A 27,423-nucleotide genomic window follows, 5' to 3' on the forward strand; every position below is an offset into this window, starting at 1 on the left:
ACCCCACCGCGTGGGGGGACTGTCCCCGTGGCAAGCCGGTGCCTGGAGGGGTGCGAGGCCTCGTGGCAGCCCCACGCCATTCCGACACCGAGCGGTGGCAGGGAGCGGGGGGGCTGCAGCTCGGCCAGCTGCCGCGGGGTGCGGGGGGCTCGGGGAGCAACAGCTGGGATGCTTCAGAGAGCCAGGCCTGAGCGCAGCTCACAGATGAGGTTTTTGGGAAACAAAGCCTTTCTTTTCAACAGCTAATGAAACCAGACCAAGAGAAATGTGAGCTGAGGCCCAAGGGGAAGGGGAATTTGTTTCTGCCATCCCCACCCCCTCCTTCCCCGGCTCGGATGACCCCTTCCCTCACCAGTCCCTCTGCGAGCCTGACTTCATGAGAAAACATTTGTGCTGATGGGCAGGGAGAAAGTCTGGAGAATGGACTGCTCACTATGAACCCGAATCACGCTGGAAATCCCTCTCTCCAAGGAGCTTACCCCTCCCCGCCGGCCGGACCTACCGGGAGGCTGTGCTCGGAGACGGAGATGCTGCCGGGCTGCACGGTGATGCTCATGCACTGGCTGATGCTGCCTGCAAACCGGTATGGCTCGTCCGCCCGCTCGCAGCTGTCCCTCGGGGAGCACCTGCCACACACGAGCACACATCAGAGCACCGACAGCACCCAGGAAGGTGTCAAAGCACGGGGGGCTACGGCCGACCAGGGGCGAGATAAACGGGAGGGCAGAGCCTCGGCCAGGGCAGGGGGGAGTTCTCAGCAGGACCGTGGATGATGCTCTGCACCGCGACCAGGTATCGGGCACAAACTCCAGGTTAGGCACTGAAAAATATTCTGTGATCAGAGGAAAGACAAACCACAAGTATCTCGGGAGCAATTCCCAGTCCCGCCTGCACGGGGACACAACCCAGAGCTGCCAGGTCCCATGCGCAGGGTGAGCCGGGCACTCTGCCGCTGCTCGGCCGGGGCCCCTGCAAGCCGTGAATTCGTCACCTGCACAGAAACAAAACCGTAAGGCAGTAACAGGCAGTAACAAGACGATGCCTCCATTCTAATTAAAACAAAACCACATAGTTCATTAATCGCCGCCTCCCGGAGCTGAGGAGCGTGGCAGGGCCAGGAACGGGACTTTGGGGTGGCCGCCGGCTGCGCTTTGGGCAGTTTTCACTCCTGGGGCTCCCAGCTCTCTCCCACTCCCGCCATCAGGAACGCAAGCCTCCGAGCACGCCGAAGTCACCAGGACTGCTCCCGGCACGCCACGAAGCTCCACAGGCTTCTTTGCCCTGTTTTCCTATTGCAGGTGTCCTTGGAGCGGAGTGAAATTCAGTTGCTTCCAGCAGGCAGAGGAGTGCCCGCTGGGAAACCAAGGCAGAACGACCAGCCTTTCAAGCCGGACATCAGACTGCGGCACAGCACCGGCATCCCTCGGCGACTTTCTGCTTCAGGACATCTGGGGAACATCTTCTTCTTCCAACTCTCCTCCCCGGGCACAGAGGAGATCTGGCCTTTCGGTGTTAATGGCCATAATCAGGTGTCAGCAAACTTTATCCGTCTTCACTCACTGCCAATCTCGGACCCTACTTCAAAGGGTGGCGCAAAGGTCAGAGGATCGAGACGCTGTCACCAGCCCCAGGTGCCACCAGCCAGCTCCCTCCGGACAGTCCCTCCCATCTGCCCGTTACCCGAGGTGACGAGCTGCTGCTGTCCAACCGCCGGCTTTCCCGGTGCCCCGCGGCGCGGCTCGGGCGGCCTCCGGCCGGCGCAGAGGCTGAATTCCGCCATCCCCCTCCGCTCCGACCAGCCGAGCTCCCGGCAGCACCGGGGCTTCCCGCGCTGGAACGGCGAGCTCGCGTCCACCCTGCCAGGCTGTTTGCTTCCGATGAACACCAGTGGAGTTTACACTTTCCCTTTCCAACACCCAAGCGATCGCCAGCAAACACTCTTGCCGTTCTCCTCACCCCCTTGGGGTTTTTTCCTTTTTTTTCTGGAGTATAATGGAGCTAAATATGAGTGCTGCCAAAGGAAGAATTATGGAGGTTTAAGTGAATCTGTAAGATAGCTTTAAAGTGAGCTCTTGACTGGAGCCTTTATCTCATTGACTCGCCGGAATGGCTCTTTTTTATCATACTATTTATGGCAACAGCCCTAACAGAGATAAATAGACCTGTAGACAATAACACGCTGGCAGAGAGCAGCACATGGAAGTCTTGCAGGCTTCAAATCCCACCGGGCTGAAGAGACTCTATAACAATCTCCGTGAGGCCTCCGCTTGCTCCCTGGTTGTAGAAGAGGAGGAGCAGAAGCTCCTTCTCTCACGTGGAGAGGACGAAGCCGCTCGGCGAGCGAAGCCCCGGCCGGGAGGACGCAGCGGAGGCTCGGGGCCGGGCTGCCCAGCCCTCGCGCTGCTGCTCCGGGGTCCCGGGGTGAGTTCCGCAGAAGGACAAGCACCTTTCCCTTCCTGCTGGTTTTCAGCACCTTCTCAGCCATTCTGTGTCCGGGAGTCCCCAAAGCCCAGCGCAGGGCAGGTGCTGCCCACAGCCACATCGCACCCAGCACCACGTTCAGGGCAGGGGCTCCGGCTCCGCTCCGGCTGCCTCCCGGGCTCAGGTTCATCGCTGGAGCTACCTGGGCAGCCTGGTATCAGCGTGCCCGACTCCTGCTTCCAGAGCTGCTCTAACCTCGCTGAGAGCTCGCTCACCGGCACCACCGCTGCCCCTGCCCTTCAGCTCCAGGTACGCACACGCCTACGCAAGCACCCAGCGTGCAACCGAGCCGTAAGCCCTGACGCCGGCCTCTGAGAGGCAATAACACACAACGAGCACGCCAGGAAAGCTTTATGCAGTATTGGATAATGCAAGCTTATCCCAGGACAACTCAGATCCTACTGCTTTTCCTTTATTATTCCTCTCTGGCTGGCAGTGTGGAAGGCAGGACACGCTGTCCGATGCCACTTGGAACGGGGCGGTGGCCCATCTGTCCATCTCACATCTGTACCTGCTCAGACATCCAATTCACCAGTTAAAATCCTGATTTTTTTTCCTGGCTCCCTGACAGCTCAGTACCTGCACGTCCATGCCCTCAGCTAACCCTCTGGCAACTTCAAAGGTGGATGCCCAGTGCCCAGAGAGGAGCTGCCTTGCGGGCTGGCCAGCCTCCCCGAGCTGCCTGGGGGTCTTGGTACCCCCAGGACACAGACCCCGAACCCGAGGAGCAAACCCCCACAAAAAGCAGTGGGGAGAAACCACTGGATTTCAATCCTCAAAGGAGACTCAGCGCTGGTGTGCTCACCATACCCACACTTGCTCAGGTGCCCAGCAACTCTCCTGCTCTTTCCAGGACGAAAACGTCTCCTCTTCTGCCCCTCACCCTTCTTCCCAGTGCTCGAAACCACAGCGTGAGCATCACCCTCCGACCCGCAGCCCTTCCACCGCGCCAAGGAGCAGCTGGGCCATCTGGCAGGAGGGGCATGTAAGAATTGGAGGAGAGAGATGACAAATTAAATACAAACACTCCAGCGCTTGGGGCCTCCAAACAAATATGACAGAGGCTTCAGGAACAGCAAGATAAACTCAATTATTTACAGCTAAGACAAAAGCTAAAAAATGATCATTGCTCCAAGCAGGCCAGGAAAGTGCAGATGCTCCAAGGGAGGGTTGAGAAATACCATCAGGGAAGAAATTCTTGTTGGGAAGAGGTTAATGCTGAAATGTCACGGCCAAAAGGGCAGAGGAAATGACACTTCTCTTTCCTCTTGACATTGAGGGTTTTCTCTCTGCAAAATGAAGATAACAACCTTTACCTGCCTCCCAGGTGGCTTATGAAGATTCAGCTCATTAGCATTAGGCAAGCGCTCGGTGATCCTTGCAGAGGAGCTGCTGAGGGCTCTGAGGAGCAGCACCGAACACCCACGCCCACAGACCCTCGATGCAGCCGTCCCCTCCCGCTGCCCAGCTCCGCAGCAGCGGGCACCGAAAGGCCACGGTCCCGGGGCAAGTGGACGCCCTCGCACCCCTGCCGCTGGTCCTGGGAGCACCTAGGGACCCGCAGCCGGACCAGCTGCTGAGCAGAGCACGGCCCCTCTCCTCGCTGCCTTGTCCCCTCACCATCACAAGGCTGCGGTGGCTTTGTCCCAGCCGCTGGAGAGGCACACAGGGATGGCCGCCCCGAGGGAAGAGGCAGAGGGGGGGATGGAAATCATTTCCTTCTGACAGAGCTGCTGTGACAGTAAAGACTTTCGGACACAACAGCACATACGGTGGCTTCGCTGTAGGGCTGGACAGGCTCACCCGAAACGAAAAAAGCTAAAAAAGAAATAAAAAGATGCCGAGGGTGCCTGTGTCCCACGCTGCCGAGCTGCTGGCGGGGACCGCTCTGCCCGTGGGGTGCTCAGGGCCAGCGGCTGCAACGGCTCTCCCGCATCTCCCCGAGCGTGGCAGCGACCCTCTGCAAACCACGCAAGCTGCGGGGAGCCCGTCCGCACCCCAAAAGCCCGCGGGCCCCGAATCCAGGCCGGGTTTGCGGAGGAGCCTGCCGTTCCCGCTCCCGCACCTGCTGCACCGGCAAGCGGCCAAGCTCGGCTGCGCGGGGCCCTGCACCCCGCCTCGGCCCCGACCGCCGCGCGCTTGACGGGGATGCTCCGCGAGCTGGCACGCGGCCGGAGGGATTTCTATTCCTCTCCTGCAGCCTGCTCGAGGGTTTCCCCCCCTCCCCGATCTGCTGTGCCTGGTGGTCCCCTTCCGCCTGAGGAAGTGATCGCTGTCATGGCAGGGGGGAGAAAGGAAGGGCGCAGACGCTGCCTGAATGCAGAGAGCGTTTCCTGGAGCTCCCCTGAAAAAAAAAAACCAACCCACCCTTCAGCCCCGCTTTGTGCCTGCTGATGTGTGTGCGGGGCTGCCGGCTCGCAGCCCCGCGCTGGCTCGGCCCCGTCGGGGACGGCTGGAGCAGAGACCCTCGGACCTTGCCAGGCAGCGTTTAAATCTCTCTTCCTGACAGGGCTCGGTGCTCTGCTCCGTTCCACTGCTGTAACCTCTATGGAAGCAATGTCCCACTCGTATAATCAAGTCCACTACTGCCTTCAAAAATTCCCCATTAACTGGGAGGGACTTGTGGCTTGGGCAAGCAGGAGTGTGCAAAACACGAGGTCTTTGTTCCCACTGGTTTAATTTCTGCCTTCCCATCGCGTGCACAGCACCCTCTCCGTGTGCTGTGAGACCACCGCTCCTACAGCAGGAATTTGCTTTCCTTTAGCTCTGTACAGGAGCTCAGGGATCTTCGATGGCATTCACGAAATGGATTTAAGGAACTTCAGCCTAATTTGCTTTTGTAAAGACCGCATGAGAGGTGCCTGGCGGCTTTGGGAGCCGCTTTTCTCACCACCGCCCGCAGCTCAAGCGACACGGCCAAGGCTGGACTTACATGTGGTGGAGCGTGCACCAGCCGCAGTGGGGGTCCCCCGAGCTCAGGCACTCGCCGCAGGTCGTGTACTGCTCGCAGGACTCCACGGGCACCCGGGACACCTGCCAAGGAAGCACACACAGGGGCTCAGCGCTCCTCACCGCCGGCAAGCGGAACGAGAGCAGCTCCGCGTCCTGCTCCGCCGGTTCGGTTCGAGTAACACAACAGCGATTCGCAAATGAATTTGTCTCAACATCCACGCAGAAGTCAGTCAGGAGAAGGAAATATTGGGGACTGAGCCGTGAAGCCCCTCCATCCCTCGGTGCAGCCACGCCAGGGATCACGGGCGCAGCAGAGCCGCGGCCCGAGCCCGGCCGGCCTCCCGGCACCAGCTCGCCAGGAGCCTCCCGACCTCCCTGCCCAGAGCCGCTCCCGGGGCGAAGGCTCTGTCCTCTCCTCCCTGATCTACAGCTTGCTGTCTCACGCTTGCCATGGGGAAGCTGCTGCAGGAGGAATAAAATTCACTGGGATTTTGCAGGTTGGCAGCTCAGTCAGCCTACGTGGGTGTTTTGCCCCTTGCTCCTCTTTGGCCACGCCGAGCCCTTCCAGCACCAGCGTGGACTTGGCTGCCCAAGGCACGATCTCCCCGGCCACCCGCCTCTCCCAGCAAGAGAAGCCAGGGCAGAAGAGAGAGGGAAGCGCACGAGGGAGCACCAGCACAGCTCGCTGCTGCCAACCCCCTCTCGCACTCGACGGTCCCCGCACGACGCCGATGTGTAGCACGGTCCTGACCCGTTTATCAGCACCAAAACCCCCAAGCGCTCCGAAACGACACCAAGCTTTAACCACGGGTCACCGCTTGACTCCAGCGAAGAAATTCCACTGTAACCGCTGCGACCCATCCCTTGCCACCTCCGACGGGCACGGTACGTCTGCACCTCCTGCCCTGACACCGCAGCACGGTGCTCCTGTACCGGCCCTGCCGGTGTCAGCCCCTCCTCGATGGATTTACATTTCTATTATCAAATACTGTAAATGGTTATTTCACAGCCACCCTGCAGCACCCGCTGCTCCCCTCGGGTCCTGGGAGCGATGCCTGCAACTGCCTGAAAACTAAACCAAGCGTCGGCACCGCAGCGGCTCTGCCCGCCCGGCTCCCAGCAGCTCCCAGCGGCTCCCAGCAGCTGGGGCGCGCGGGGTGAAAGGAGCAGTGTCTCGCCGAACAACGGCCACTTTCACGCCAAGCGCTGTTGACACAGTGAGAACCCAGTTCCTCTCTAAACACGACACCAAAAGGGCTGCTGTTCTTCTTGTTTCCTCAGCCCCACTTCACAGCTTTTCCCAAAACAAAAATTGCACGTGGATGCGCGGGGCTGGGGATTTTTTCTCGCCGAGACGAAGTCCGCGGGAAGGGCACAGGGCTCAGCTTGGGGTATGCTGAGAGCAAAGCAGCTCTTAGCTCCGGGAGCTGGAACCGAGGGCGTGCAAGAGGCAGAGCCAGGTACGCCGGGCACGCACTGAGCCTGTGACGGCTGTGAAGAGCTTCAGAACCAGAGAAGAGAAATGCAGGGTGATGGAAAAGCACGGAGGTGTAAAGCAAGGGCTTGGGATTGATTCTTCGCTGCAAAAGGCATCCGCAGTGCCCTCCTGGGGTCTCGTCTGCATTTGGTGGCTACACACGACACGGCTTTTACCTGCTTTGCTTCTCCCCTCTGAGCCCCCAGCCCGGCGGCAGGCACAGCCTCCCCGGGGTCGGGACATGGACCTGCAGCCACGGCCATGCCCACAGCCACCCCGCCGCCAGCGAGGAGCCGGAATCTCCCAGGGCAGAGATCAGCATCACCCTGCTCCCAGATGGGAGCCCAGGAGCAAACATGTGTTTTCCAAACCCAACGGGCAGCCCCGTGGGAGTCACCGGCCACCGCAGGACGCAGCCAGGGAGGGCACCCGCTTTCCCCTACAGTCTGCCCAGCGCGTTGGCGGGATGGCTCTCACCCGGAGGTCAGGACAGCCCCGAAGTCACCAGGTATTGCCGATCCCCCGCCTCTTACCCACGATGCGAGGCTTGGCAGGATCTCTCCCTGTGATTTATATGCAGCTCAGGGCTTGTTTCATGTTTGTGAGGAGCTGGATGCTCTCACAGGGCTCTATAAATAACAGAGTATTTGAATTATATGAATAACAGTTCGTTACAGATGGTTTTATGTTAGGCATTTGGGTTCTTTTCCTGCTCAGAAGCTGTGGCTTCTGCACATGATAATCTTTTAAAAATCACACAGAAATTTTGAACAATGCCTAGAGTCGCAGGTTTCCAGCCCAAGTGGGACCATTGGATCCTGCCTTTGTAACGCCTCAGACGCAGGGCAGGCAGCTTCCCCTGCTCACCTCTCTGCAGTGCTGGGTGCCCGGAGCAGAGCTGGCAGAGGCGCGGGGCTGGGCTGGGCTGCCCGGTCCGAGCAAGCCCAGCGTCAGGGCAGCAGAGCCCGAGGGTGCCTCTGGGTCAGCCCTTCGGTAGCCCTGCGGTCCCTGCCTGGAGGAAGGTCTAGGACTTCAGGGAAGAATAAACCATCTGCTTTTCTCCACCACTTATGCCCGTGACACTGAAATTCACCCTTCATAAAAATGAATGCCAGAAAATTTGCATTGCTCCAATACCCAAGTAACTGCTTAAATGAAGGAGTTCAAAAACATTATGAACAGAAGGCATTTAAATATCTGTATGCATGAAAAAGGCTGGGGGTTTTTGCAGTATTTGTCCAGCTCTCACAGTACTAACGCATAACTGCCCATCCTTACCCTCCACAATCCAAACATCGAAAATATTCCAACCCTTTAAAGAATATGTTTCGTTTCAATGGAAAAACAAGAGAAATACCATTAAGAATAGGATATATCCATATATTATCCCACAGCTATCATGAACACGGAAGACTGAAAGCTCTGTTTCCTTCGGAGACAGCACAGAAGTAAAGCTCAGCTGCCCTCACTCTTCCTGACGGCAGGCTGGAAGCACTCTCTTGCCTTTAGGTATTTTTAAACTGTTCTCTGCCAGCCTAATTATCATTACGAGACCAAAGCATTTGTGCGTGTGAACTGCTGTGCTGGGGAGAGAAGCCGAGGAACACCAATGCCTCACGTGGAAACAGAAACAACGCGGGTCAGGATGGGGGACAGTGGCCTCCCACATCCAGTAACTTCTCCCCATGCCCCCTTCAGCCAGGGACTGCCCTGAAGCAACAGAAGAAAGGGCGGCTGGAGGCAAAGAGGCAGCTGAAAAGGAAGGGAACAGTAAGAAAATGAGACACAAAAGCGCTGACAGGAAAACCAGCAGAAAGATAAAGAGAAGACAGCAGCAGGATTGCTGACAGTCTCCGGTACGGCAGCGGCAGAGGCTGTCGCTGTCACAAGCACGGCCGCCCGCACCCCGGCAGCCGAGCCGCACGCCGACACTCCCGTCGACGGGAGCGGATCCCGCTCGGCCTCGAAGGAGGCGTCCGGCGAGCCCCTGCCCGCGCCGGCAGCTCGGCCCCGCGACAACGCTGCAGAGGATCTGTCTCGGCAGATTTTATGGCTGCAGGCAGCTCAAGCGAGAAATGAAATGTTTCTATCAGCACCCAGGCATGGCAGAACCAGTGAAGCCAGGAGGGGTTTGATGCCTGCGGCCATGAGGCCGGTGATCGCCTGCGCCTGCCCACGGCACGGCAGTGGAGAGGGCGGCGAGGGAGCGAGGAGCGATCCTACCCGTCGGCTCTGCAGGCCCACGGCTTTCCAAAGGCAGAGAGCAGCAAAGGCACCTGCTCCGTAAGCCCAAACCATGGCCACCACCAGGTCCTGCCTGCCCAGCCCAGCTCCCATGGCCACAGGCACTCACGGCATCGCCATCCCGGCATCCCCATCCCATGGCCACATGCACGCATGGCATCCCCATCCCATGGCCACAGGCACTCATGGCATCCCCATCCCGGCATCACCATCCCATGACCACAGGCACTCACGGCATCACCATCCTATGGCCACAGGCACTCATGGCATCGCCATCCTGGCATCCCCATCCCATGGCCACAGGCACTCAGGGCATCCCCATCCCGATGGCCACAGGCACTCATGGCATCCCCTTCCCGGCATCCCCACGCCGGCTTCCCCGTCCCAGCGGGCACCAGCAGCTCGCAGCTATGCATACCCAGTGTGACTCCCATCTGTCGCAGCCTGGTCTATTTGCTCTCTCATCCTCGCCAGCCCCCGAGGCAGCTCTGCGTGCAACAGAAGGGTTTATTTGGAAAGGGCTTTGGTTTTCAGTATTTAGTTTTTAAACGCAAATACTTCTCTTGGTTTACATTAGAGAACATAGGTCAGAGGAATGCTGCTGGCACTCCGAGCAAACGTCTGAGCAGGTCTATCACCACTTCTGGAGCGCATTTCCCCACCCCAGACTAAGCCCGCACAAAGCTGTTGCCTGGGCCGGTGAACCTGTCTGCAGAGCAGGAGCACGAGGTCCTGCAGCACCCAGCGAGCAAAGCTCCGACTTCAGCCCCCACCCTGCAGCACCCGCAGACCTCACAGCGAAGCCAGAGCCTGCAAAAGCGGATGCCCGCTTTGGACGCCCTGAGATCTCTGCTCCAGCAAGCAGAAACACGAGGCCAGACGTCCTGCAGCCAAGCAGAGGCACGCGGGCGTTTCCTGAACGCAGCCCCAAACTCCGCACCTCCCGGCCGGCCAGCGGGACCCCGCTGCCCGCGGAGCCCGGGCGCAGGCAGCAAGCCGTGGCGGGGACCAGCGGAGCGACGGGCGCTGCACTTCGGCGCGGTCACGGCGAACGCAGAGCGACAAAGCAGCTCTGCAGCATCTGCATGAAGGACGGCAGCCAAGAAAACCACACTCCTGGGGAGCTTCCTCACTCCCGAGGGCAGTGCCCTCCTCCCTGCAGCTGCACTGCTACCTTCTGCTGCTGAGTTTTTTCAGTTCCCTATTTATGAACCTGCTTCTCAATAATTAAATGATAAAGTCTCATTATTGCTTTCCTTGACTGACCCATAACGTCAGCAAAAAACCAAAAAAAAAATCAATAGGCTCTCCAAAGCACGTGAACTCCAACTCTTGCAGGCCCCAGAGAGAATAGAGTAAGTGCGAGAATCCAGTTCCAAATAAATAAATACATAAAATAAACAAACAAAGCGAAGTTTCCATAGCTTGTGCCTGCTCCCAGCACCGGCCTCTGACCTCCCTGGCTGGAGGCAGCCCCCGGGGCGTCCCCCCGCCACGGCACGCTGCCTGCAGACCCCTCGGCGTGCTGGAGTTCAGACAGAAAATCTATTTTTAATGACTTTGGGGAGTGTAGCAGAGATGCCAACTAGTTCAATGTAATTAAAGCTATCTATCACTCAGTGAGCAGGAGCCCAAAGTTGATGAACTTTCCAATGAGATTTTATTCTTCCCCTCATTCATGAAAAAAACACCACTTTGTGCTGCTGCAGGAGACACGAAAAAGTGTGGGAAGGAGCAAGGAAGACTCATCAGTTCCAGCCGTAAATGTGTCAGGATGACAGAGCTGGGGAAAACAACGTGAAACTTTCTCAGAGGCTTGTAAAAACTTGGAGAGGCTCTTCTGCCCACTGCCTCTCCTCCCTGCGTCTTCCCGCAGAGCTGCTCAGATCTGGAGTCCTCCCGTCATCCCGGTTCTGCCAAAAACTGCTGGAAAAACCAGCACATGGGCATGCAGAGCACTTCTGGCTCTGCCGAGCAAGCCCCGCGGGTCCGACCCGCCCCACGCTGTACCAAAAGCCCCACCTGGCAACGACTGCTTCTCGACTCGAGCAGAGCCGGTGGAGATCTTGGACACGCCAAGCAGGCAGCGCATTGCGCGGGGCAGCAGCCAGGACACGGGGGCCGAGGGGAGCGTTTCAACCGCAGAGCGTTGAGGAGCGTCCCCGAAGCACAGCCGAGCCCCCGAAGGCAGGAGCACCCGCTCCAGCGTTCGTCCCCGTCACGGACGCAGGCGCGGACAAGGGGAGGTCTCCTGACGGGCACAGCAGCTACCAGAGGACCTGGCTCTCCTCTCTCACGCTGCTCGGCAGAGGAGGGATCAGCAGAGCTACCCAAGGGCTGTCAGAACCAAATCAACGCCTGCAACTTTTGGCAGCAAAGCAGCGAGTGGGAGAGGACACCGAGACAATGTTTCCATGACTACAAAGGGATTATTTAATTACAGCGCTGCAGATGCGTGTGGAGAAAGTCCCTTAAACTCCAATCCAAGCAGCCTTTTCAATGAGTTCGGCTTTAAGCAGTGAGGACCTCATTAGCATCGTAGGAGGACAAGCTGTGTTGGAGCACAGGCGACCGGCTAGCTCTCCGCGAGGGATCAGACCTTCTCCAACGCGCCTGTCCCCACGGCTCCCAGCTGCCCTCCACGTACGGCGCCAGGGGAGGAGATGAAAGTAAGGGCAGCCTCCTCTGGGATGCAAGAAAGAGTGAAAAAACAGCAATCGCCCCACATGAAGGCTTAATCAAGCCGTAAAATCGTCCTCAAGCCACCGTTTCCTCCATCCAACCCAGCAGCCGCCAGGAGGACTCGGGCTCGGAGCAGACTTGTGTTCCAGCACCCAGGCTCCTGCAGACAAACGCTTCCCCGCGGTTGACCACGACTCCAGTTCATCACCGCACCGGCAGGAAACATCTGAGCGAGCTTTGCTGGAATAACAGAGTCCGGCAGAGATGCGACCCCGCTCCCAGGAGCGGCACGCTGTCCTGTGAACCTGGAGCAGAAATGGGTTCTCATCTCCAACCTGTGCCGCCCGTGACCATCCACCCAACGCTCGGTCTGCTCAGCCAGGCAGCTCCCCCCGCCCTCGCTGCAGAGCGGGAGGTGGCACAGGGGCAGGGTGGGCTGGGTGCCGTAGCCCCTCGCCCTCCCTCCAGCACCGCAGGGCAGCGCTCGGGGCCGTGCACAGTGCTCAGGACCCCTCACCGTCGCTCAGGTGCCCGCCCCACGCTCAGAGGTCACCCAGCGCCAGCGTGCGTGCCACAGCCACTGCTCCCACCTGGGTCCCTCCCGCTCAGCGCAGACCACCCGGGGACACCAGGGGCAGGGGACGGTCGCCTCTCTCAGCTCTGCGTCTCCTCTGCTACCGGAGAGCGGGCCAGCGGGAAATCCTTGCGCGTGCCCAAGAGCAGGAAGCGATTCTTTCGTCTCCAGCGTAGAAATAAAAACAACGGCTGAAGATTTTAGACAGGCTTCTGGAATCCGCAGAGTTTATGGACTGAGCAATTCGGTCAAACCTGAGCGCAGAGGTGCAGCCGCGCGCCCACCACGCTGGCTCCAGCCCGGGATGCTCCGCAGGGGATCTGTCTCGCGTGGGACACTCAGCTGCTCCGCTCTCCCACAGAACTGACCCACAGAAACTCTGCTTTCTTGACGAGAAAAGGGGGTAACGTGAGAAATGTTCACACAGTAATAACAAGGCATGAGATGCTAAAGGTCTCCACCACAAAAACAAGGTTTTGCTGCAGTACATCCACGCGTTTCCTCCCCTGGAAAACCACTGCGCCTCAGGGGAGCTGCATTTTTGTTCTTGACTGCAAAAACAAAGTTCAAATGAGTTTCTGGAAGCCAGGCTCTTTGCAGGCGTGCTGAGCAGCTCTGTCCGGGTGGGAGATCCTCCGCAGCCGCCCTGCGTGCGGCCGGCACCGGCCGGGGTGACCCGACCTCCCGCTGCCTGTGCCAGCTCCCTCCGGGCTTGCTCCGGGTTTCGGGACGAGGAGCTGACGTGCCCGGCGCGGCTGCGTGGCACATCCAAGCGTCCCCGCCGGGGGACATCGCTGCTGCCATCAGCAGAGGCTTCTCGAAGCGCTGGCACCGTCTTCTGACGCACGGCACGCTGCTCGGCGAGACCACCCTGCCACGGCCGCCCAGCCAACGCGCCGTGTCCTTTGCAGTGCTGATTAGTCCAGGCCTCAGGGGAACTAATTAATAAGGATAAAAGGGGAACAGCTTTCCAAAATTTCTGGGCTCAGGTGGGGATCAATCCAACACAGTAAACTTTCATCTCGCATCAGTTCACGGCCTCGGCGCTCAGTGCTTTGCCTTGCTGCCATGTAACTCACAGCACACTCCCTGCAGTCATCTAAAAGTTTTAACAGAGGCTCAGAAAATTAATTAAGGTGAATAATTATGAAGTGCGTGCTTCTTTCCCTCTCTATTTTGCAAGGAAGTGGCAAAAATAGAATTCTGAATAATTTTGGAGTTATAACCAATGTAATTAGGTGTTCAGCGCACACTTACAATTGGGCTGCGCTTATTAAAATTACTGTTTTAGTCAGAACATTGCCAGAGAGTCATTAACAGCACAATGGTTCGATTCCCCGGGACTCTAATTAGACTTGGACGTCTCGCAGCGCAGGGGATGCCCGGCTCCGCCGCACGCTCGGCGCCGCAGGTGATGCCGGGGACCCGGCCGAGGCTTCCCCGGGTGCTCCCCAACCCCGGAGCGGGGGAACCCACGCCAGGACAGGGACCAGAGCCCCGGCACCCGGCGGCGGGGAGAGGCGGCTCCGCGGCGCACAACGCCCCGGTCGCAGCTCTGAGCCCGCGTTTGCTCCGCTCTGCAGCGGTCACCGCGCAGGGGGGCATCCCGGGTCGGGCGGTTCCCGCTGCGGGGTAGCAGCCGCACCGCTGCAGCGTGCTCCACCTGGAAGCCAAGGACCGCGCTCCTCAGGGTTTGCACCAGCACGGATGTGCTGGGGATTGACGTTCCCGTGGACGTCCCTGCAAGCCCTCACCAGCACCTCCGGGGCCTTGGTGCTGAGCAGCGCCCACGACGCGATAACAACTGGAAGCGGCGATTCCTCGGATAACGGCTGTCTGGAAACGCCCCGAGCGCTCATCAACAACGGCCCCGCTCCAAGCCGCTGCTTCGACCGGTTTGGAAACGATGGAGGCTTCAACGTGGGTGTCAACGCACTCTGTGTCAGAGCAGGGAGCTCCACGCTCTGAAACGCAGACATCCAGAGCTGCTACGGCAGACCTAAATCTCAGTGGTGTGTGTCCCAGGAAAGCGCCGTGCCTGCTGCTTGCGATTGCCTTCAGCCGTCTGTTTTTCCTCCCTCCCCATAAAAACCACACGCTAGACAGCAGCAGCCCCTTCCCCCAAGCTGCTAGCCTAGAACTCATGAATTCAGTTAAGTTGTTAAAAAGGATTGTGGCAGGCTAAGATAAAACAGAGGAGTTTAAAATGACAAACAGACTCCTAAATGGGATTAGAGTCTTAATGAAAACAGTAATGAATGAATGAGGCAACCAAATATTACCCATTAATATTAGACAGATAGATTAGATCCCTAGGCACTGCATTTAAAAACGACATGAAATTACTTCAATTACTCTGCACTGATAAATAACAAGGCCATATTTACTGTTAAAACATGTTTCCTCCGCCCTCCCCCGTGCTTGCTTTGGCTTCTGCATCCCCAGAGGGAGAGCAGACCATCGGGAGGCTGAGAAAAGGCACCCGGCTGGAAGCTTCCTCCTCTCCCCTCCTCTCGGCAGGAGACCCGCGCTAGCCGGCCTCCACCGCACCCGCGTCCGGGCCCCCGCTGCAGAGCACCGCTCCCATCAGTCTCCATCGCCACCATCAACGCCACTGCTGCGGCCCTTGCATTTCTGTGCGAGAGCCAAAGCAATCACTGCCCATTCACTGAACACCCGAGGCTCGCAGCGTCCTTCCGTCCCAGAAATTCCCTCTGCCTTCACTTGCCGGCGGATACAGCTGCTCAGCATCCTCCTTTCCACAGGGGGAAAGCGAGATTAACCTGATCAGAGGCCTCTTCTAATGAATCACAGAATCTCAGAATAGTAGGGGTTGGAAGGGACCTCTGTGGGTCATCAAGTCCAACCCTCCTGCCGAAGCAGGGTCACCCAGAGCAGGCTGCACAGGACCTTGTCCAGGCGGGTCTTGAATATCTCCAGAGAAGGAGACTCCACAGCCTCCCTGGGCAGCCTGGGCCAGGGCTCCGTCACCCTCAGAGGGAAGAAGTTCTTCCTCATCTTCAGACGGAACTTCCTGTGCCTCAGTTTGTGCCCATTGCCCCTTGTCCTGTCACTGGGCACCACTGAAAAGAGCTTGGCCCCATCCTCCTGACACCCACCCTTCAGATATTTGTAAGCATTTATAAGGTCCCCTCGCAGCCTTCTCTTCTTCAGGCTGAACAAGCCCAGCTCCCTCAGCCTCTCCTCGTAGGGGAGATGTTCCAGTCCCCTCATCATCCTCGTAGCCCTCCGCTGGACTCTCTCCAGTAAGAGACCATAGAGGGATAATTCCGGGGTACTTGGTGACATTTCCATGCTGATGATGACAGGCACTCTGGTGAAGGTAATGTCAACAAGAGTGCCCGGTCCTCGCCTCCCAGCCTGCAGCCCAACCATCTGCTCTCCGGGTTCGGGAAGGCCCTGGAGAACAGGTTGCTGGTAGGAAAGCTGCAAAACATCCTTCCCAGCTCTGCTGCTGTGGCTTGTGGACCTTCGTGCCTGGATGAAGTCTTCTCTGTGCGAGCAGGGAGGCTTCCCGGTGGGCGCCGTGCTCGGAGCTGGACGGCCAGCCCAGCTGACGGGACATAAACAGAGCACGGCTGTAAGCACACCTGTGCTGGTGTGGCGAATCACTGGTGCTATGGGATCTTAAATATCTTTCCAAAAAAACCTCCCTCAGCCTCGTAACTTCTCAGTAAACAAGAAAAACATAAAATTTTGCATTTCATAGACAGAAGAGGAGAGCCTGCCAGCAAGTGCAGAGCGAATTGCTAGCAGCACAGCAAGCCAGAGCACCTCAGCCCGAACCCCAGGTCCCTGCTGCAGTCATCAGACACCTCATCTCATGTTTTCTCAGGGAGAGGAGTGGGACAAGCCCCCCGTTCCCCTCCGCTGGGATGCACTCCCCCGGGGAAAGGCTGCGCAGTGGTTACCCCAGCCGCAACCCCGCTGAGCTGGGAGGACTCGTTAAGTGTGGGAATGGGGGGCAGGAGGGCTGACAGGGTTGTGTGTACCTTGCAGATATAAATTAACTTTCCAGGAAGGCAAAAACCCCCGGTCTTTGTGCTTTCCCACCCCGAAACAAGGGGTAAAGCAGGGAAGTGAAGAGGGAGGAATGCGCAGAGCTCTTCCCACAGCTCGGGGGATGGATGACCTTTCCAATACTATACCTGTATAAATCTTACTTAATGAAATAATAAAAAAAAAAGAATAAATGAAGGTTAAATCATCCCCTGCAGCAGATTTACATTGAAAACAAAGTCTGTTCAGACAGTGGTTGGTTTACACAACAGGCCTTTAACATTCCTTTCCTGACTGCTAGGGTGACTCCCGACCAGCTAACCACAAGATGAGCGAGTGGAGCCCTCGAAGCCACAGGCAACTTGCCAAGACGGAGGCAAAAGAAACAGCGCTAGCCTGAGGTTTACTTTAAACGCACAATTAGGGGTTTTGGTGGGTCTCAAGTCACAACACGGTGGTTTTCACCCATCAAACCTTCCCCACAATGTTCCCATCATTTTGGGACACAACTCCATTTGCAGTGCCACCACCAAGTCAGCCCTTCAGACACCCACCTCCCCCCCCTCTGCACACCGCAGAGCAAACACCGCTGCCTGCGGCTTGGCAGCGCCCCTGGGAGACGGGGAGAGCTCACCCAGGGCCTCCCGTCATTGGAAATGAAAGCTGGAACGGTTGCTGTAGCCAGGGAAGGTGGAGCAGGGAGTTTAGCTTTCATCTTTACCTGCTTTTCCTTGGGCTGCTGTTCTGCTGCATGGGGGAAGCGGAATCAAAGCACAGCTCTGGGGCTCTGGCATTGTTTTGATGAAAGGCAGAGGTGATATCGGCGCAAAGCTTCTACAGAAACCTCAGAACTGCTGCATTAATGCTCCCAGTGCTGCAGTGCTGTCACTTGTCCCTAGCAGCCACATCAGCTCCTGCTGTAAACAGTTACTTTGACATCAGCTTCTCACTGTCCGGATACAGCGCTCAAAACGGCGGCATTTTGGGCAAATAATGCCATGAAACTATTTCTGCTCCATCAGAGCCTGAGGAACTTCTGCATATATTTCCATAAATATCATTGGCGTCGGTACAGCAACAGACCCGACAGACTGCGAGGGGATCCTTCAGACTGCTGCCGAGTCTCCCTACGGATCGGCTCTAGGAAAAGCTGTGGGGTCGAAAGGACTTTGACTGGAATCACAAAACAAACTGGCTCGGATGGAAATTGGTCGCTCTCAGTCTCTAGCGAGGCTGGAAATGAGGGGGAAGGTCCTCCCAGCCACTGGAACATGCAGCGGGTTGCCTCAGGAGGCCCAAGGTAGACGGCATTGAATAGACTTGCAGCAGATCAGCTCGTTAAGGGCCAGCGTGGGGAATGCCACAAATCTGCGAGGAGGCACCAGGAGCAGGACTGGTGGGCAGACGACCTGCCGCCTGCCTCCGGCAGGGCACGGGGCACGGGGAAGCACCGCGGTGCTTCTCTCTGCCATCTGACAGAGCTGAGCCTACCAACACTTCTCGGCAAAGTCTGGTCCCTGCGTTCTATTTTTCAGCTGCAAGAGGCAAATCCCCACCGGTGTGCGGGGCAGCGGAGGTGGCAGGGGATCTTCCCTCCCCTCGCTGCCTTCCTGCTGGGAGCCTGCGCCGCAGCAGCTGCTCCAAGGGCATTTCTCTGCAGGGAGCTGGCAAGGGACAGGGTTAATAGGCCCACTCCATGCGTGACCTCTTTTCCCCCTCTCTGAGAGCTCCTAATTATCAAGCTAAAGAAAGCGAGGCAGCCAGAGCGTCAGCCAGACCCCACCGCCCGCGCCTGCCCTTGCTGATCCGATCGATCGCAGCCCGGTGGCGAAGAGAAGGGCTTCACCCCCGGGTAGAGGCTGAGGTCCTGGGGAAAGGCAGCTTCTCCCATCCCACCCCCATACGGAGAGAGCTAATCAAGGCCAAAGCCACCCTGGAAAAAATGGGAGCATCAGCAGGTCCCTTCTTCCAAAAAGGAGAGCAGCTTGGGGGGGCCATGAATAAATAATGCTGCTAATGAAACGATGCCTGCGCGGCCCCGGCGCGGCGGAGGAAGCAGACCGATGGCTCTATTTCTGATGCACCGGCAGCCTGACAATTGGCAAATGAACCTCTGCAGTTATCTGTTTCCCCTCTTTATTCTTTTCTCATAAAACTGGCAGGAACAGGGGTAGGGAAGAGATGCTGGCGGCAGCTGTGTTCGGTATGAAAAATGAGCAGCATATGTACGGGAGGCAGCTGGAGCCCAGCGCTCGCCGCGGAGCGAGGGACCCCACGGCTCCCTCCCGCTCCCCTGCCACACTGGTTATTTCCCTTTCTCCAGTGGGGCCCCGGCCTTAACCCTTGCCTTGCTCCGTTGCTGCAGGTACCGTGACGGAGGAAATCAGCCAAAGCCACGGGGACCCGGGGCCGCCCCTGATGGTCCCCAGCACCCGGTGCCCCCGCGCAGCAGCGTGCTCCCCGCGTTTCTGGCATGCCCAGGAGCTTTACGAGAAGTCGCAGCCCTGCCGGAACGGGCAACATGTGTAGGCACAAAACAACAGACCACAGCTGCTCCCGGCAGCAGATGAAACATTATCCCCATTTATAGACGAGGGAGCGGCGCGATGGGGCACAGCGCAAGGGCCGCAGCCGAGGCCGGGCAGTGCCGTGGGTCCGCTCCCGGGCTGCACCGCGGCTGCTCTTCCCGCAGAGCCCGCTCGGCTGCGGGTCTCTGCCTGGCACTTTCTCGGGGCGTGCAGACAAGGTCTGAAGCAACCTGCCCAAAAATGCTTGGGGCACACCGTGTCGGGGCCAGGGTCCCGATGCCACCACGGAGGCAGAGCTGGAGCTGCCTCTGCCACGCGGCTTCTCATGGTCCCTGCCCTTGCAGCATCCCCCCTCGGGCGCCTGGCCTCTTGCCACCCCTGGCACGCACGGGGACACGGAGGCCACATTTTGTTTACCCTCCTCGCCCGGGAGAAAGCCCTGGGCTGCGCGGGAGGACGTGTCTCGCCACCCACCTTGAAAGGGGTCCCACGTGGCCAACTGGCCGCGGCACAGCAGGGTGGGCAACCCCGCATCTGCCCGCTCCGAACAGACTCGCAGGCTGTGCTCCCCACAATGCCGGCTTTGTTCCCGGCCCTGGCACGTCCGAGGGTGTCAGTGACACTGAAAAGCTTTGACTGGCCCTTTCTGTTTGTTTTCTTGGCACACGCAAGGATCATTTCAATAGCCCAACCCCAGCTCTGCCCCGCACCTCGCGTGTGACCGATATTATTATTCAACAGCAGCCTTGCCCGGAGAATGGGCCGAGCAGAAAACGACGGCTTCCAGCCCCTCCAGCTCCCACCGTGCCCGCTCACCTCTGCCTGCTCTCCTGGGAGAGCATCACACCTCCCCGGCTGGGCAAGCAGGAGCCTGGCCGGGAGCGCTGCGGGGCTCACCCCTCGGATGCCCACGTCCCACGGGGACGTTGCCTGGCCATGGGGATGGGCAGCTCTGGGGCGGTGTCAGGGAGGCACAGCCACCCCAGACCCTGCTCAGCTCTGCTCCGGAGCCGCTCACAAAGGTCTGCCGCACGCTGCCGGGCAGGCACAGGAGCAACCCTCAATTCCCTACTTTGTGAACCATTTCAGTGTTCTTTAAATTGTTTAAATATTGCAGAAACCTAGGAGGAAAGTCACAGGCATGACTGCTTTGTGTAATTTTATAGAGCCTTGAAAATCTGAAGTATGTGAACGCCCTGAGTAGCTCTAAAGGTCACAGAGTCGTATCATTACTGCTTTCGCAGCCTGACCGTGGTCCTACCACTTGTTTGCTCGAGGAACGCTGCCACAGTCTCCACGGCTTTTTAGCAAGCGTTGTTCTCCAACCACATTACGCTGTCCTTGCCAGTCAATTTTCTGCTACTCCATCACTTTCCCATTTGTATAACATTACACACAGCTGTCAAAAACACCGTTTAGGAACCTGACCACCAGTGTGAGAAATCAACCCTTCTAAGTATATCCCAAACTCTCTAATTCCAAAAGAAAACGAACTTTAAGCCCTCTCCCCCAACGCAGGAACGCACTGTCCCACGGCAGCCGTCCCACGCCGGCCCCGTTATCGCACACGGGCACGCCGGCGAGGAGGTGGTTCCCAAACAGAACATCTCAGGAGACAACACAGCAAAGCTCCAACGGCCACATCAAAACGGAGGAAAACCAAGAGCTGTGGAAACACGCCGTTTGCTCCCGCCGCGAGCCAGGCACGGCCAGCTCGGCAGGCACCCTGCAGCCGCCGCAGACCCTCTGCCCCGGCCACTGCCGGCCCAGGACGGGCTGGAGTTTCAGATATGGTTCGCACTGAAACCTCAAGCCAACCAACGCACACGGACCATCCCAAGCTGCTGCTCTGAACGCGGCACTTCTGCCACAGGGATGCACCCGGAGAAGGCACCGGCCCGGGCTGAGCCTGCCCACACTCAGCTGCTGGGAACCTTGGGTGCCTCGCCCGGCGATGAGGCACCAGCCTTGCTCTCTCAAGGGCAGAGAGGAGCCCTGAAGCGATAGTTTAGACTCGCAGAGCATATTTAGACAAACAGGAAGGTCACCGCTCCTCTGTCCTGATTCCCAGGCTGTGAAACGGCGGCCACGGGACTGCTCTGCCTCGCCGGGCAGCCGGGCAGGAGCAGGCAGCGCGCAGGGAGCCACGCCGGCAGCTCCCGCAGGCAGGGAACGGGCAGAAAGCTGGAGGGACGCACCCCTGCCCACACACACCCCGAGCTGCTGGGCTTGTTCAGCCTGGAGAAGAGAAGGCTGAGAGGGGACCTAATGTATACTTACAAATATCTGCAGGGTGGGTGTCAGGAGGATGGGGCCAAGCTCTTCCCAGTGGTGCCCAGCGACAGGACAAGGGGCAACGGGCACAAACTGAAGCAGAGGAAGCTCCAGCTGAACCCGAGGAAGAACTTCTTCCCTCTGAGGGTGACGGAGCCCTGGCCCAGGCTGCCCAGGGAGGCTGTGGAGTCTCCTTCTCTGGAGATATTCCAGCCCCGCCTGGCCGCGGTGCTGTGCAGCCTGCTCTGGGTGACCCTGCTTGGGCAGGGGGTTGGGCTGGGTGACCCACAGAGGGCCCTGCCAACCCCAAAGACTCTGTGATTCTGTGTGATTCTGTGAAGGTTTGAATACTTTTTGTTCTTCCTACTGTAACTCTGGATGCTTTACAGCCTTGTGTTCTCTAATGGAATGCACTTTATTTAGCACCAGCAAAGCTCCCAGGTTGTTTTCAAACGCGAAAAGTTGGTTTCCTCAAAGGAAACACACGTTTACCCAACCCCGCCGGCTGCCAGGCTGCCCCGCAGAGCCTGCCCGCGGCACAGACCCCGGCAGCAATCCCCCCGTGCCGCCCAACGCCCGAGGTGCCACGGGCTGCGCAGGGACGTCCCCATCACGGGGCACCGTCCCCCTGCCCCACACGCATGGCCAGAGCTTTGCAAAAGCTGACGGACGTTTGGAGGACGTACAGCCAACCCCGAGCAAGGACTGGACCGGTTAAACACGGAAAGGAGAAAAGCTCAGAATCACAGAATCACAGAATAGTAGGGGTTGGAAGGGACCTCTGTGGGTCATCTAGTCCAACCCCCCTGCCCAAGCAGGGTCACCCACAGCAGGCTGCACAGGACCTTGTCCAGGCGGGTCTTGAATATCTGCAGAGAAGGAGACTCCACAGCCTCCCTGGGCAGCCTGGGCCAGGGCTCCGTCACCCTCAGAGGGAAGAAGTTCTTCCTCATGTTCAGACGGAACTTCCTGTGCCTCAGTTTGTGCCCGTTGCCCCTTGTCCTGTCACTGGGCACCACTGAAAAGAGCTTGGCCCCATCCTCCTGACACCCACCCTTCAGATATTTGTAGGCATTTCTAAGGTCCCCTCGCAGCCTTCTCTTCTTCAGGCTGAACAAGCCCAGTTCCCTCAACCTCTCCTCGTAGGGGAGATGCTCCAGTCCCCTCACCACCCTCGTAGCTCCCCTGCGTCTGTATGCGTTAGGCAAGGCGGGGGATTAAAAACCAGATGAAACAAGAAAAACCAGAAAACAGAGCAATAAAGGTTCCTGCTTCGGCGTCCGCAGCGAGACGCTGCAGTGGGAAGAGAAGGCAGAAGGATGGGCTGCACGGGAGGGATTCGAGCTGTCTGCAGGGCAGCGGGCCCGCGAAGCCGGGGTCTGCCCGTCGCCCCGCGCCCCGCAGCGAGCAGCACGCCCGTGCCCGCAGCCCGGAGCCGGGGTCGGAGCCCGCGTTACGCAGCGTCTGCCCCATCTTTGTATTTGTAAGCCCAGTAACACGGCAGATGCGCTCGAACCTTCGGCAAACACCGTAACGGCCATCGAGCAAAGGAGGGCAAAGGCAGTCGTATTTCACACAGTGGGAGCCGGTACGCCCGTGCTTAGAGCAACGGCCAAACAAACGTGACCCCAAGTGGGATCCGTGGCTCCGGCAGGCACGTTCTCAGCCTGCACAAACAGGGAAAGGCGAGATGCATTTATCTCAGATACTTCGTTTCCACAGCTTTCCTTCACAGCTCTGGCCCCTTGAATTAATACAGATTGCCCAGCGAGCTGCGGAGCAGGCTCGCAGCGGGGGAGGCATGATTATTTACATGTCTGATCGCCGTTTCCATAGCAGGATTTAAAGACCAGGTGAGATTTCTTTGCACACTAGTTTTGATTTGATTTCATTTTTTTGAGAGCAGATAATTGTCACTTGGAACCGTTCAGGTGGAGACGCAACAAATCGCTGACCTGCGGCTGATCTCCAGCAACGACGGCGGCACCTCGGCTCCGCCAATAAATACACCCTCGCGCTGGGGGAGAGGGGGAACAGCCTCCACACCACTGAAGATGGATTTATTCCAGCCTTTGCTATAAGGCTGAAGGCTGGGAAGCCAAATCCCTCTCTCCCAGGGTTTCATTAGCTGGGAATGGCTTTCTAACGAGATTTACACAATCTAGCCTGGAGCCTACACATTTTGCTCTGCACCCAGAGACAATAACAACAGGGAGCTAAGGAGATGCCTTCTTTTTCTCTGGTCACCCATAATTCAAGACTGTTACACTGCTGCCATCAATGTGATTACACAGAGTGCAAAAATAAAATAAAAACCTGCCCTTCTCTAGCATTAAGTCTCCAATTTCAACTGACCCAAGCCAGGAAAATTTATAGTTATGGGGACCACGTTCAGTCCATTAGGAACAGGTAGGAAATTGCCAGCTGGGATCTAAATGACACTCTCACCTCTCCTCCCAGCGGCCGGGAGCCCGGCTGGGGCGAGCAGCCCCGCTCCGCACAGTGCCGCCGGCCCCCACTCCTGCGGGCACTGCAGGAGGGGACCAGGGGGCTGTTTCGGGGGGCTCGCTCGGCACGCGGGCTGGCGGCGGGTGGAACTGCGGACCCGAGCCCCACCGCATGCCCGTAAGGACAGCGAGAGCCCTAAGCTGACCATCCCCTTCCGCACTTCGATGGATCAAGGTCCTTCGCTGGATGGAGACGCAGTTTTCCTGGAACGGCACATCCACCGCTGCAGCAACCCCCCCCATACAAACCCTAATCCCAGACCCCGCCACCACCCTGCTGCCTTACAGGGATGCTTCTCCCCCAAGTTCAACGCTTCCTCCAGCCTCCTGCTTGGACGAGACGCCAGGGACCGAGTCGGGTCCCAGGCCACCAGTCTGGACCACGCGCGCCGACAGCAAAGACCTAAAATGGAAAAACCGAGCCTGTCTGACTGGCAACCGGAGTCTGCACACTCCTCTCTCCGCAGTCACAAGAATGCTGTTTCTGGCACAGTTTCTCCAATAACGCTGTTCTGGTGTGGTCAGCTCTTTTTGGATGGAAGCATTTTAAGCAAACTCTTTCTGTGGGCAGGACTATCGGCTCGCTCGCACAAAGGCCCGGCCACACAAGGAGGAGTTATTTTTTTTAACACCCATCCTCCCCTCTGATTCTTCCCCAAATAAAAAAAAGTAAAATACTTCTCATCATGTTCTTTTGGAGATATTAATAGTACCCAAGACACTGACAGTTGCGTGCCTGTGAGTCACTTCTTAAAGGGACGAGAAAAAGCCTGCAACAACTGCAGCTTGTTCGGAGACAACGAAAATACCACGCGTGAAGCACAGGGCTAGAGACCGTTCTTACGGCAGACAGACAGGGGATGCTCAGGCGTGCAGCGCGTGCCCGGTGCAGCTGGGGCTGCCAGGGCTGACTCCGATGCCCAGCCTTTGCCCGGACACCCGGCGAGCGAAGCAGCCGGCAGCCGGGTGGGCAGCAAGCCCTTACCAAAGTCTGCCTTAAACATCCGTTGACTTTGGCCATCTTGGGTTTGATTTCTATCATGGTAGTGCTCTGGAGGCCACAGCACTGACCAGGATCGTTAAGCGTGTTGCTAACGGAGCAAGAGGCATGTCCCTGCCTCCAGCAATTCTTCTGGGTCATTGTGACCCTAGGCTGAGGCAACATAGAGCCCACCAACACTTCCACCCATCCCAGCTGCTAGGAGACCCTCGGTGCTTGGGTCTTGTTTCTGGGCCCCCATACTACTCAAATCTTCTTATTTCTCCACTGCCGGTACAGGATTCCAAACGGGTCTTTTAATTCCATTATTTGAAAGCATCTCTGATTGCCTTGACAACCTAATTTGGTCTCCCCCAGGTCTCTCAGCACCACGTGCGGGAGAGCAGCAGGCACCATCCCACCCACGTGACCGAGCGCTCCAGCTCTCTGAGCACTCAACTCCATTTCTATTTGAAAGGAAACATGAATACTAATTAAACAGCCATAAGGGCACAGAGCAGATAAATATGTGTTGCAAGAGAAACTGGAGAGACGCACTCTGAAGCGGAGCCAGGGAGGGGAGGAGGCAATGTGTCACTGTTTTCGGTGGCACGACTTCAGGACAGCGCTCACCACTCCAAACGCTCCCATAACCAACCAAACCCGATGTTCTGTGAGCGGGCTGAACTGCCTTTGCTGCCTCAAAACCTTCCTCCTCCTCCACCGCGACATCCATGCCTGCCCTGACTTCAGTAATACCCAGATGAAACAATATTTTGCTCCATCTGAGGGCCGGGTAAAGCGGGATTCATACGCCAGCTTCCCGCACGCTCCAGAACGCCCGTGCCAACTCCTCTGCAACTGAGCAGCGCTCCGGGCTGCAGCCGGCAGACTGGAAGGAGAACGATCCTCTGAAGCGTTATCTTTTCCTGCCACCTCTTAGAATAAAAAAAACCAACAAGGCCTCCAATTTTTGTCTAACAAAGCAAGGCGAGCAGTCACGGTGGGATGACCAGATTGCAGAGAGTGGCTCTGCCCCTCTGTTCAGCCCTTCGCAAGCGCAGCAGAGACCTTCGGGTTGAGTCCCTGCTCAGGCGAGTGTTGAGCAGAAGACACTCAGCCCTGCTCTGCCCACGCAGACAAGGAGCAGCCGACATCGGTGACGCGGCTCTGCAGGTACTGGGGCAGGACAGAGCTACGGAGACGCTCTGTACAGCACAGGCATTTCCCGACAGAAATGGCAAAATGCCACCTGAGCTTCAGTTTTTGCCATCAAAACCAGCAGTTTGGCCCTGCCAGAGTTCAAGGAGGTTTGGAGGAAAAAGAAAAAGTTCCCAGTCTGGGAAGAAGAGAAACCCAGCATCTATTAATATTCACAGGTGTAGCCTGGCAGGAACAACGCACACAAAACCTCAGCTGAAACTCGAGGGCTGCCACGACGGATCAACCCACCGCTCCGTCACGCCTGGCAACACGCCGCCGGCGACGGCCACCTCCAGCTGCTGCACCCCGGGGGGGACGCGCCCCGAGCTCCCGCAGCCCTGGCACCGCTCCTCCACCGCGCCGGCATCGCCTGCAAGGAGCAGCCCCGGCGTGACAGGCACTTGGGGATTTACTGACGAAAAGTATAAACGCTTTCAAAGTGATTTTATGCACTGAAATCACCTGTTTGTGAGGATTTTTTTTTTTTTGAAGGTACATTTCTAAGAGTCCGTACGACTCACTGCAGCTGGAAGGTGATGCTCGCATTGATGAAGACTTTGTAAACTATTTGCCACTGCAAACCATGACCGGTGCCTCCTCTTCCTCTGCTGACCTCCCTGTGACTCCAGAGCACCGAACCGAACCGTGATGAAATGAAGAATGGTCCTTTGTTCCGGGACGAAGGATTTGGGAGGTGTCAGCTCAATCTCCTCCTCTGTCACAGATTTCCTGAGTGGCTTAGGATCGGTCACGCAGCATCTCTGCGCTTCAGTTCCTCATCTAGAAAGCGATATTGCTGCTCCGTCTCATCGGGCTTTGGGGAGGGTAAACCTGTTAGCGAACAGCAAAATGTTCGCAGGCTGGCGGTGTTTGCTGCAGAGAAGGCAGCGAAAATTAGGCAGCTGTGATAACCAAACAGGCAGGTAAGCACAGAAGAAAAAGAAAGAGGGAGAACATCAATCTCCCCGTGCAAGGAGCACTTTCTAAGCTTGATTACAATAAAAATGATTTCTTTTACGCCCGCACAGAAACCCTCCGGACCCACAGTCATTTCGCCCGGCGCAGCCCCCCCAGCTCCGACGAACGCTGTGCTCCTCTCGGTCTGGCCCCCAGGCCAGGGAAAGTCCCGAGCTGAGCCCCAGGCAGGGCCGGGGCTGGCACGCAGCCCCCAGCCCCGCGGCGAGGCCAGCGTGTTTAGTCTGCCGGGCACATTCCTGCGCGCTGCTAAAATAAATAGCAGATTATTGATGGAGCTCCTTTTCCTCACTAGCATCGGCCAGGGACGCCAGAGCTATCAAGCGGCTCCCGAGGACGGCGCAGGGACGGGGCTGGAGGGGATTCTTGTTGTGACCGCTCCGGCCAGAAGCTGCGATGGGTTCGCTGCTCAGGATTTTAGTCTGGGATGTCGAATCGGCCTGCTCGCCAGAAAAGGTCCCGGGCTTCCCAGCGAAACCTCCGCACCTTCCTCCGTACCCACGGGCTGGCACGCTCTAGAAAAATCT

At 57.8% G+C, this 27,423-nt stretch overlaps 1 protein-coding gene across 7 annotated transcripts in view; it reads right to left on the reverse strand.

The window, feature by feature from the left end:
- PLXNA2 (plexin A2) overlaps window positions 1-27,423 on the reverse strand; it is a 347,075-nt gene that overhangs the window by 68,148 nt on the left and 251,504 nt on the right. For all 7 annotated transcript variants that reach the window (XM_075443255.1, XM_075443256.1, XM_075443254.1 and 4 more), the window contains exons 5-6: window positions 5,414-5,514; window positions 503-626 (exon numbers count right to left, since the gene is read on the reverse strand). In XM_075443255.1, coding sequence (XP_075299370.1) covers window positions 503-626; window positions 5,414-5,514 — 225 coding nt within the window. The remainder of the gene's footprint in view (window positions 1-502; window positions 627-5,413; window positions 5,515-27,423) is intronic.

The sequence above is a fragment of the Opisthocomus hoazin genome, chromosome 25 (genome assembly GCF_030867145.1).
Source record: "Opisthocomus hoazin isolate bOpiHoa1 chromosome 25, bOpiHoa1.hap1, whole genome shotgun sequence".
Taxonomy (NCBI): Eukaryota; Metazoa; Chordata; class Aves; order Opisthocomiformes; family Opisthocomidae; genus Opisthocomus; species Opisthocomus hoazin.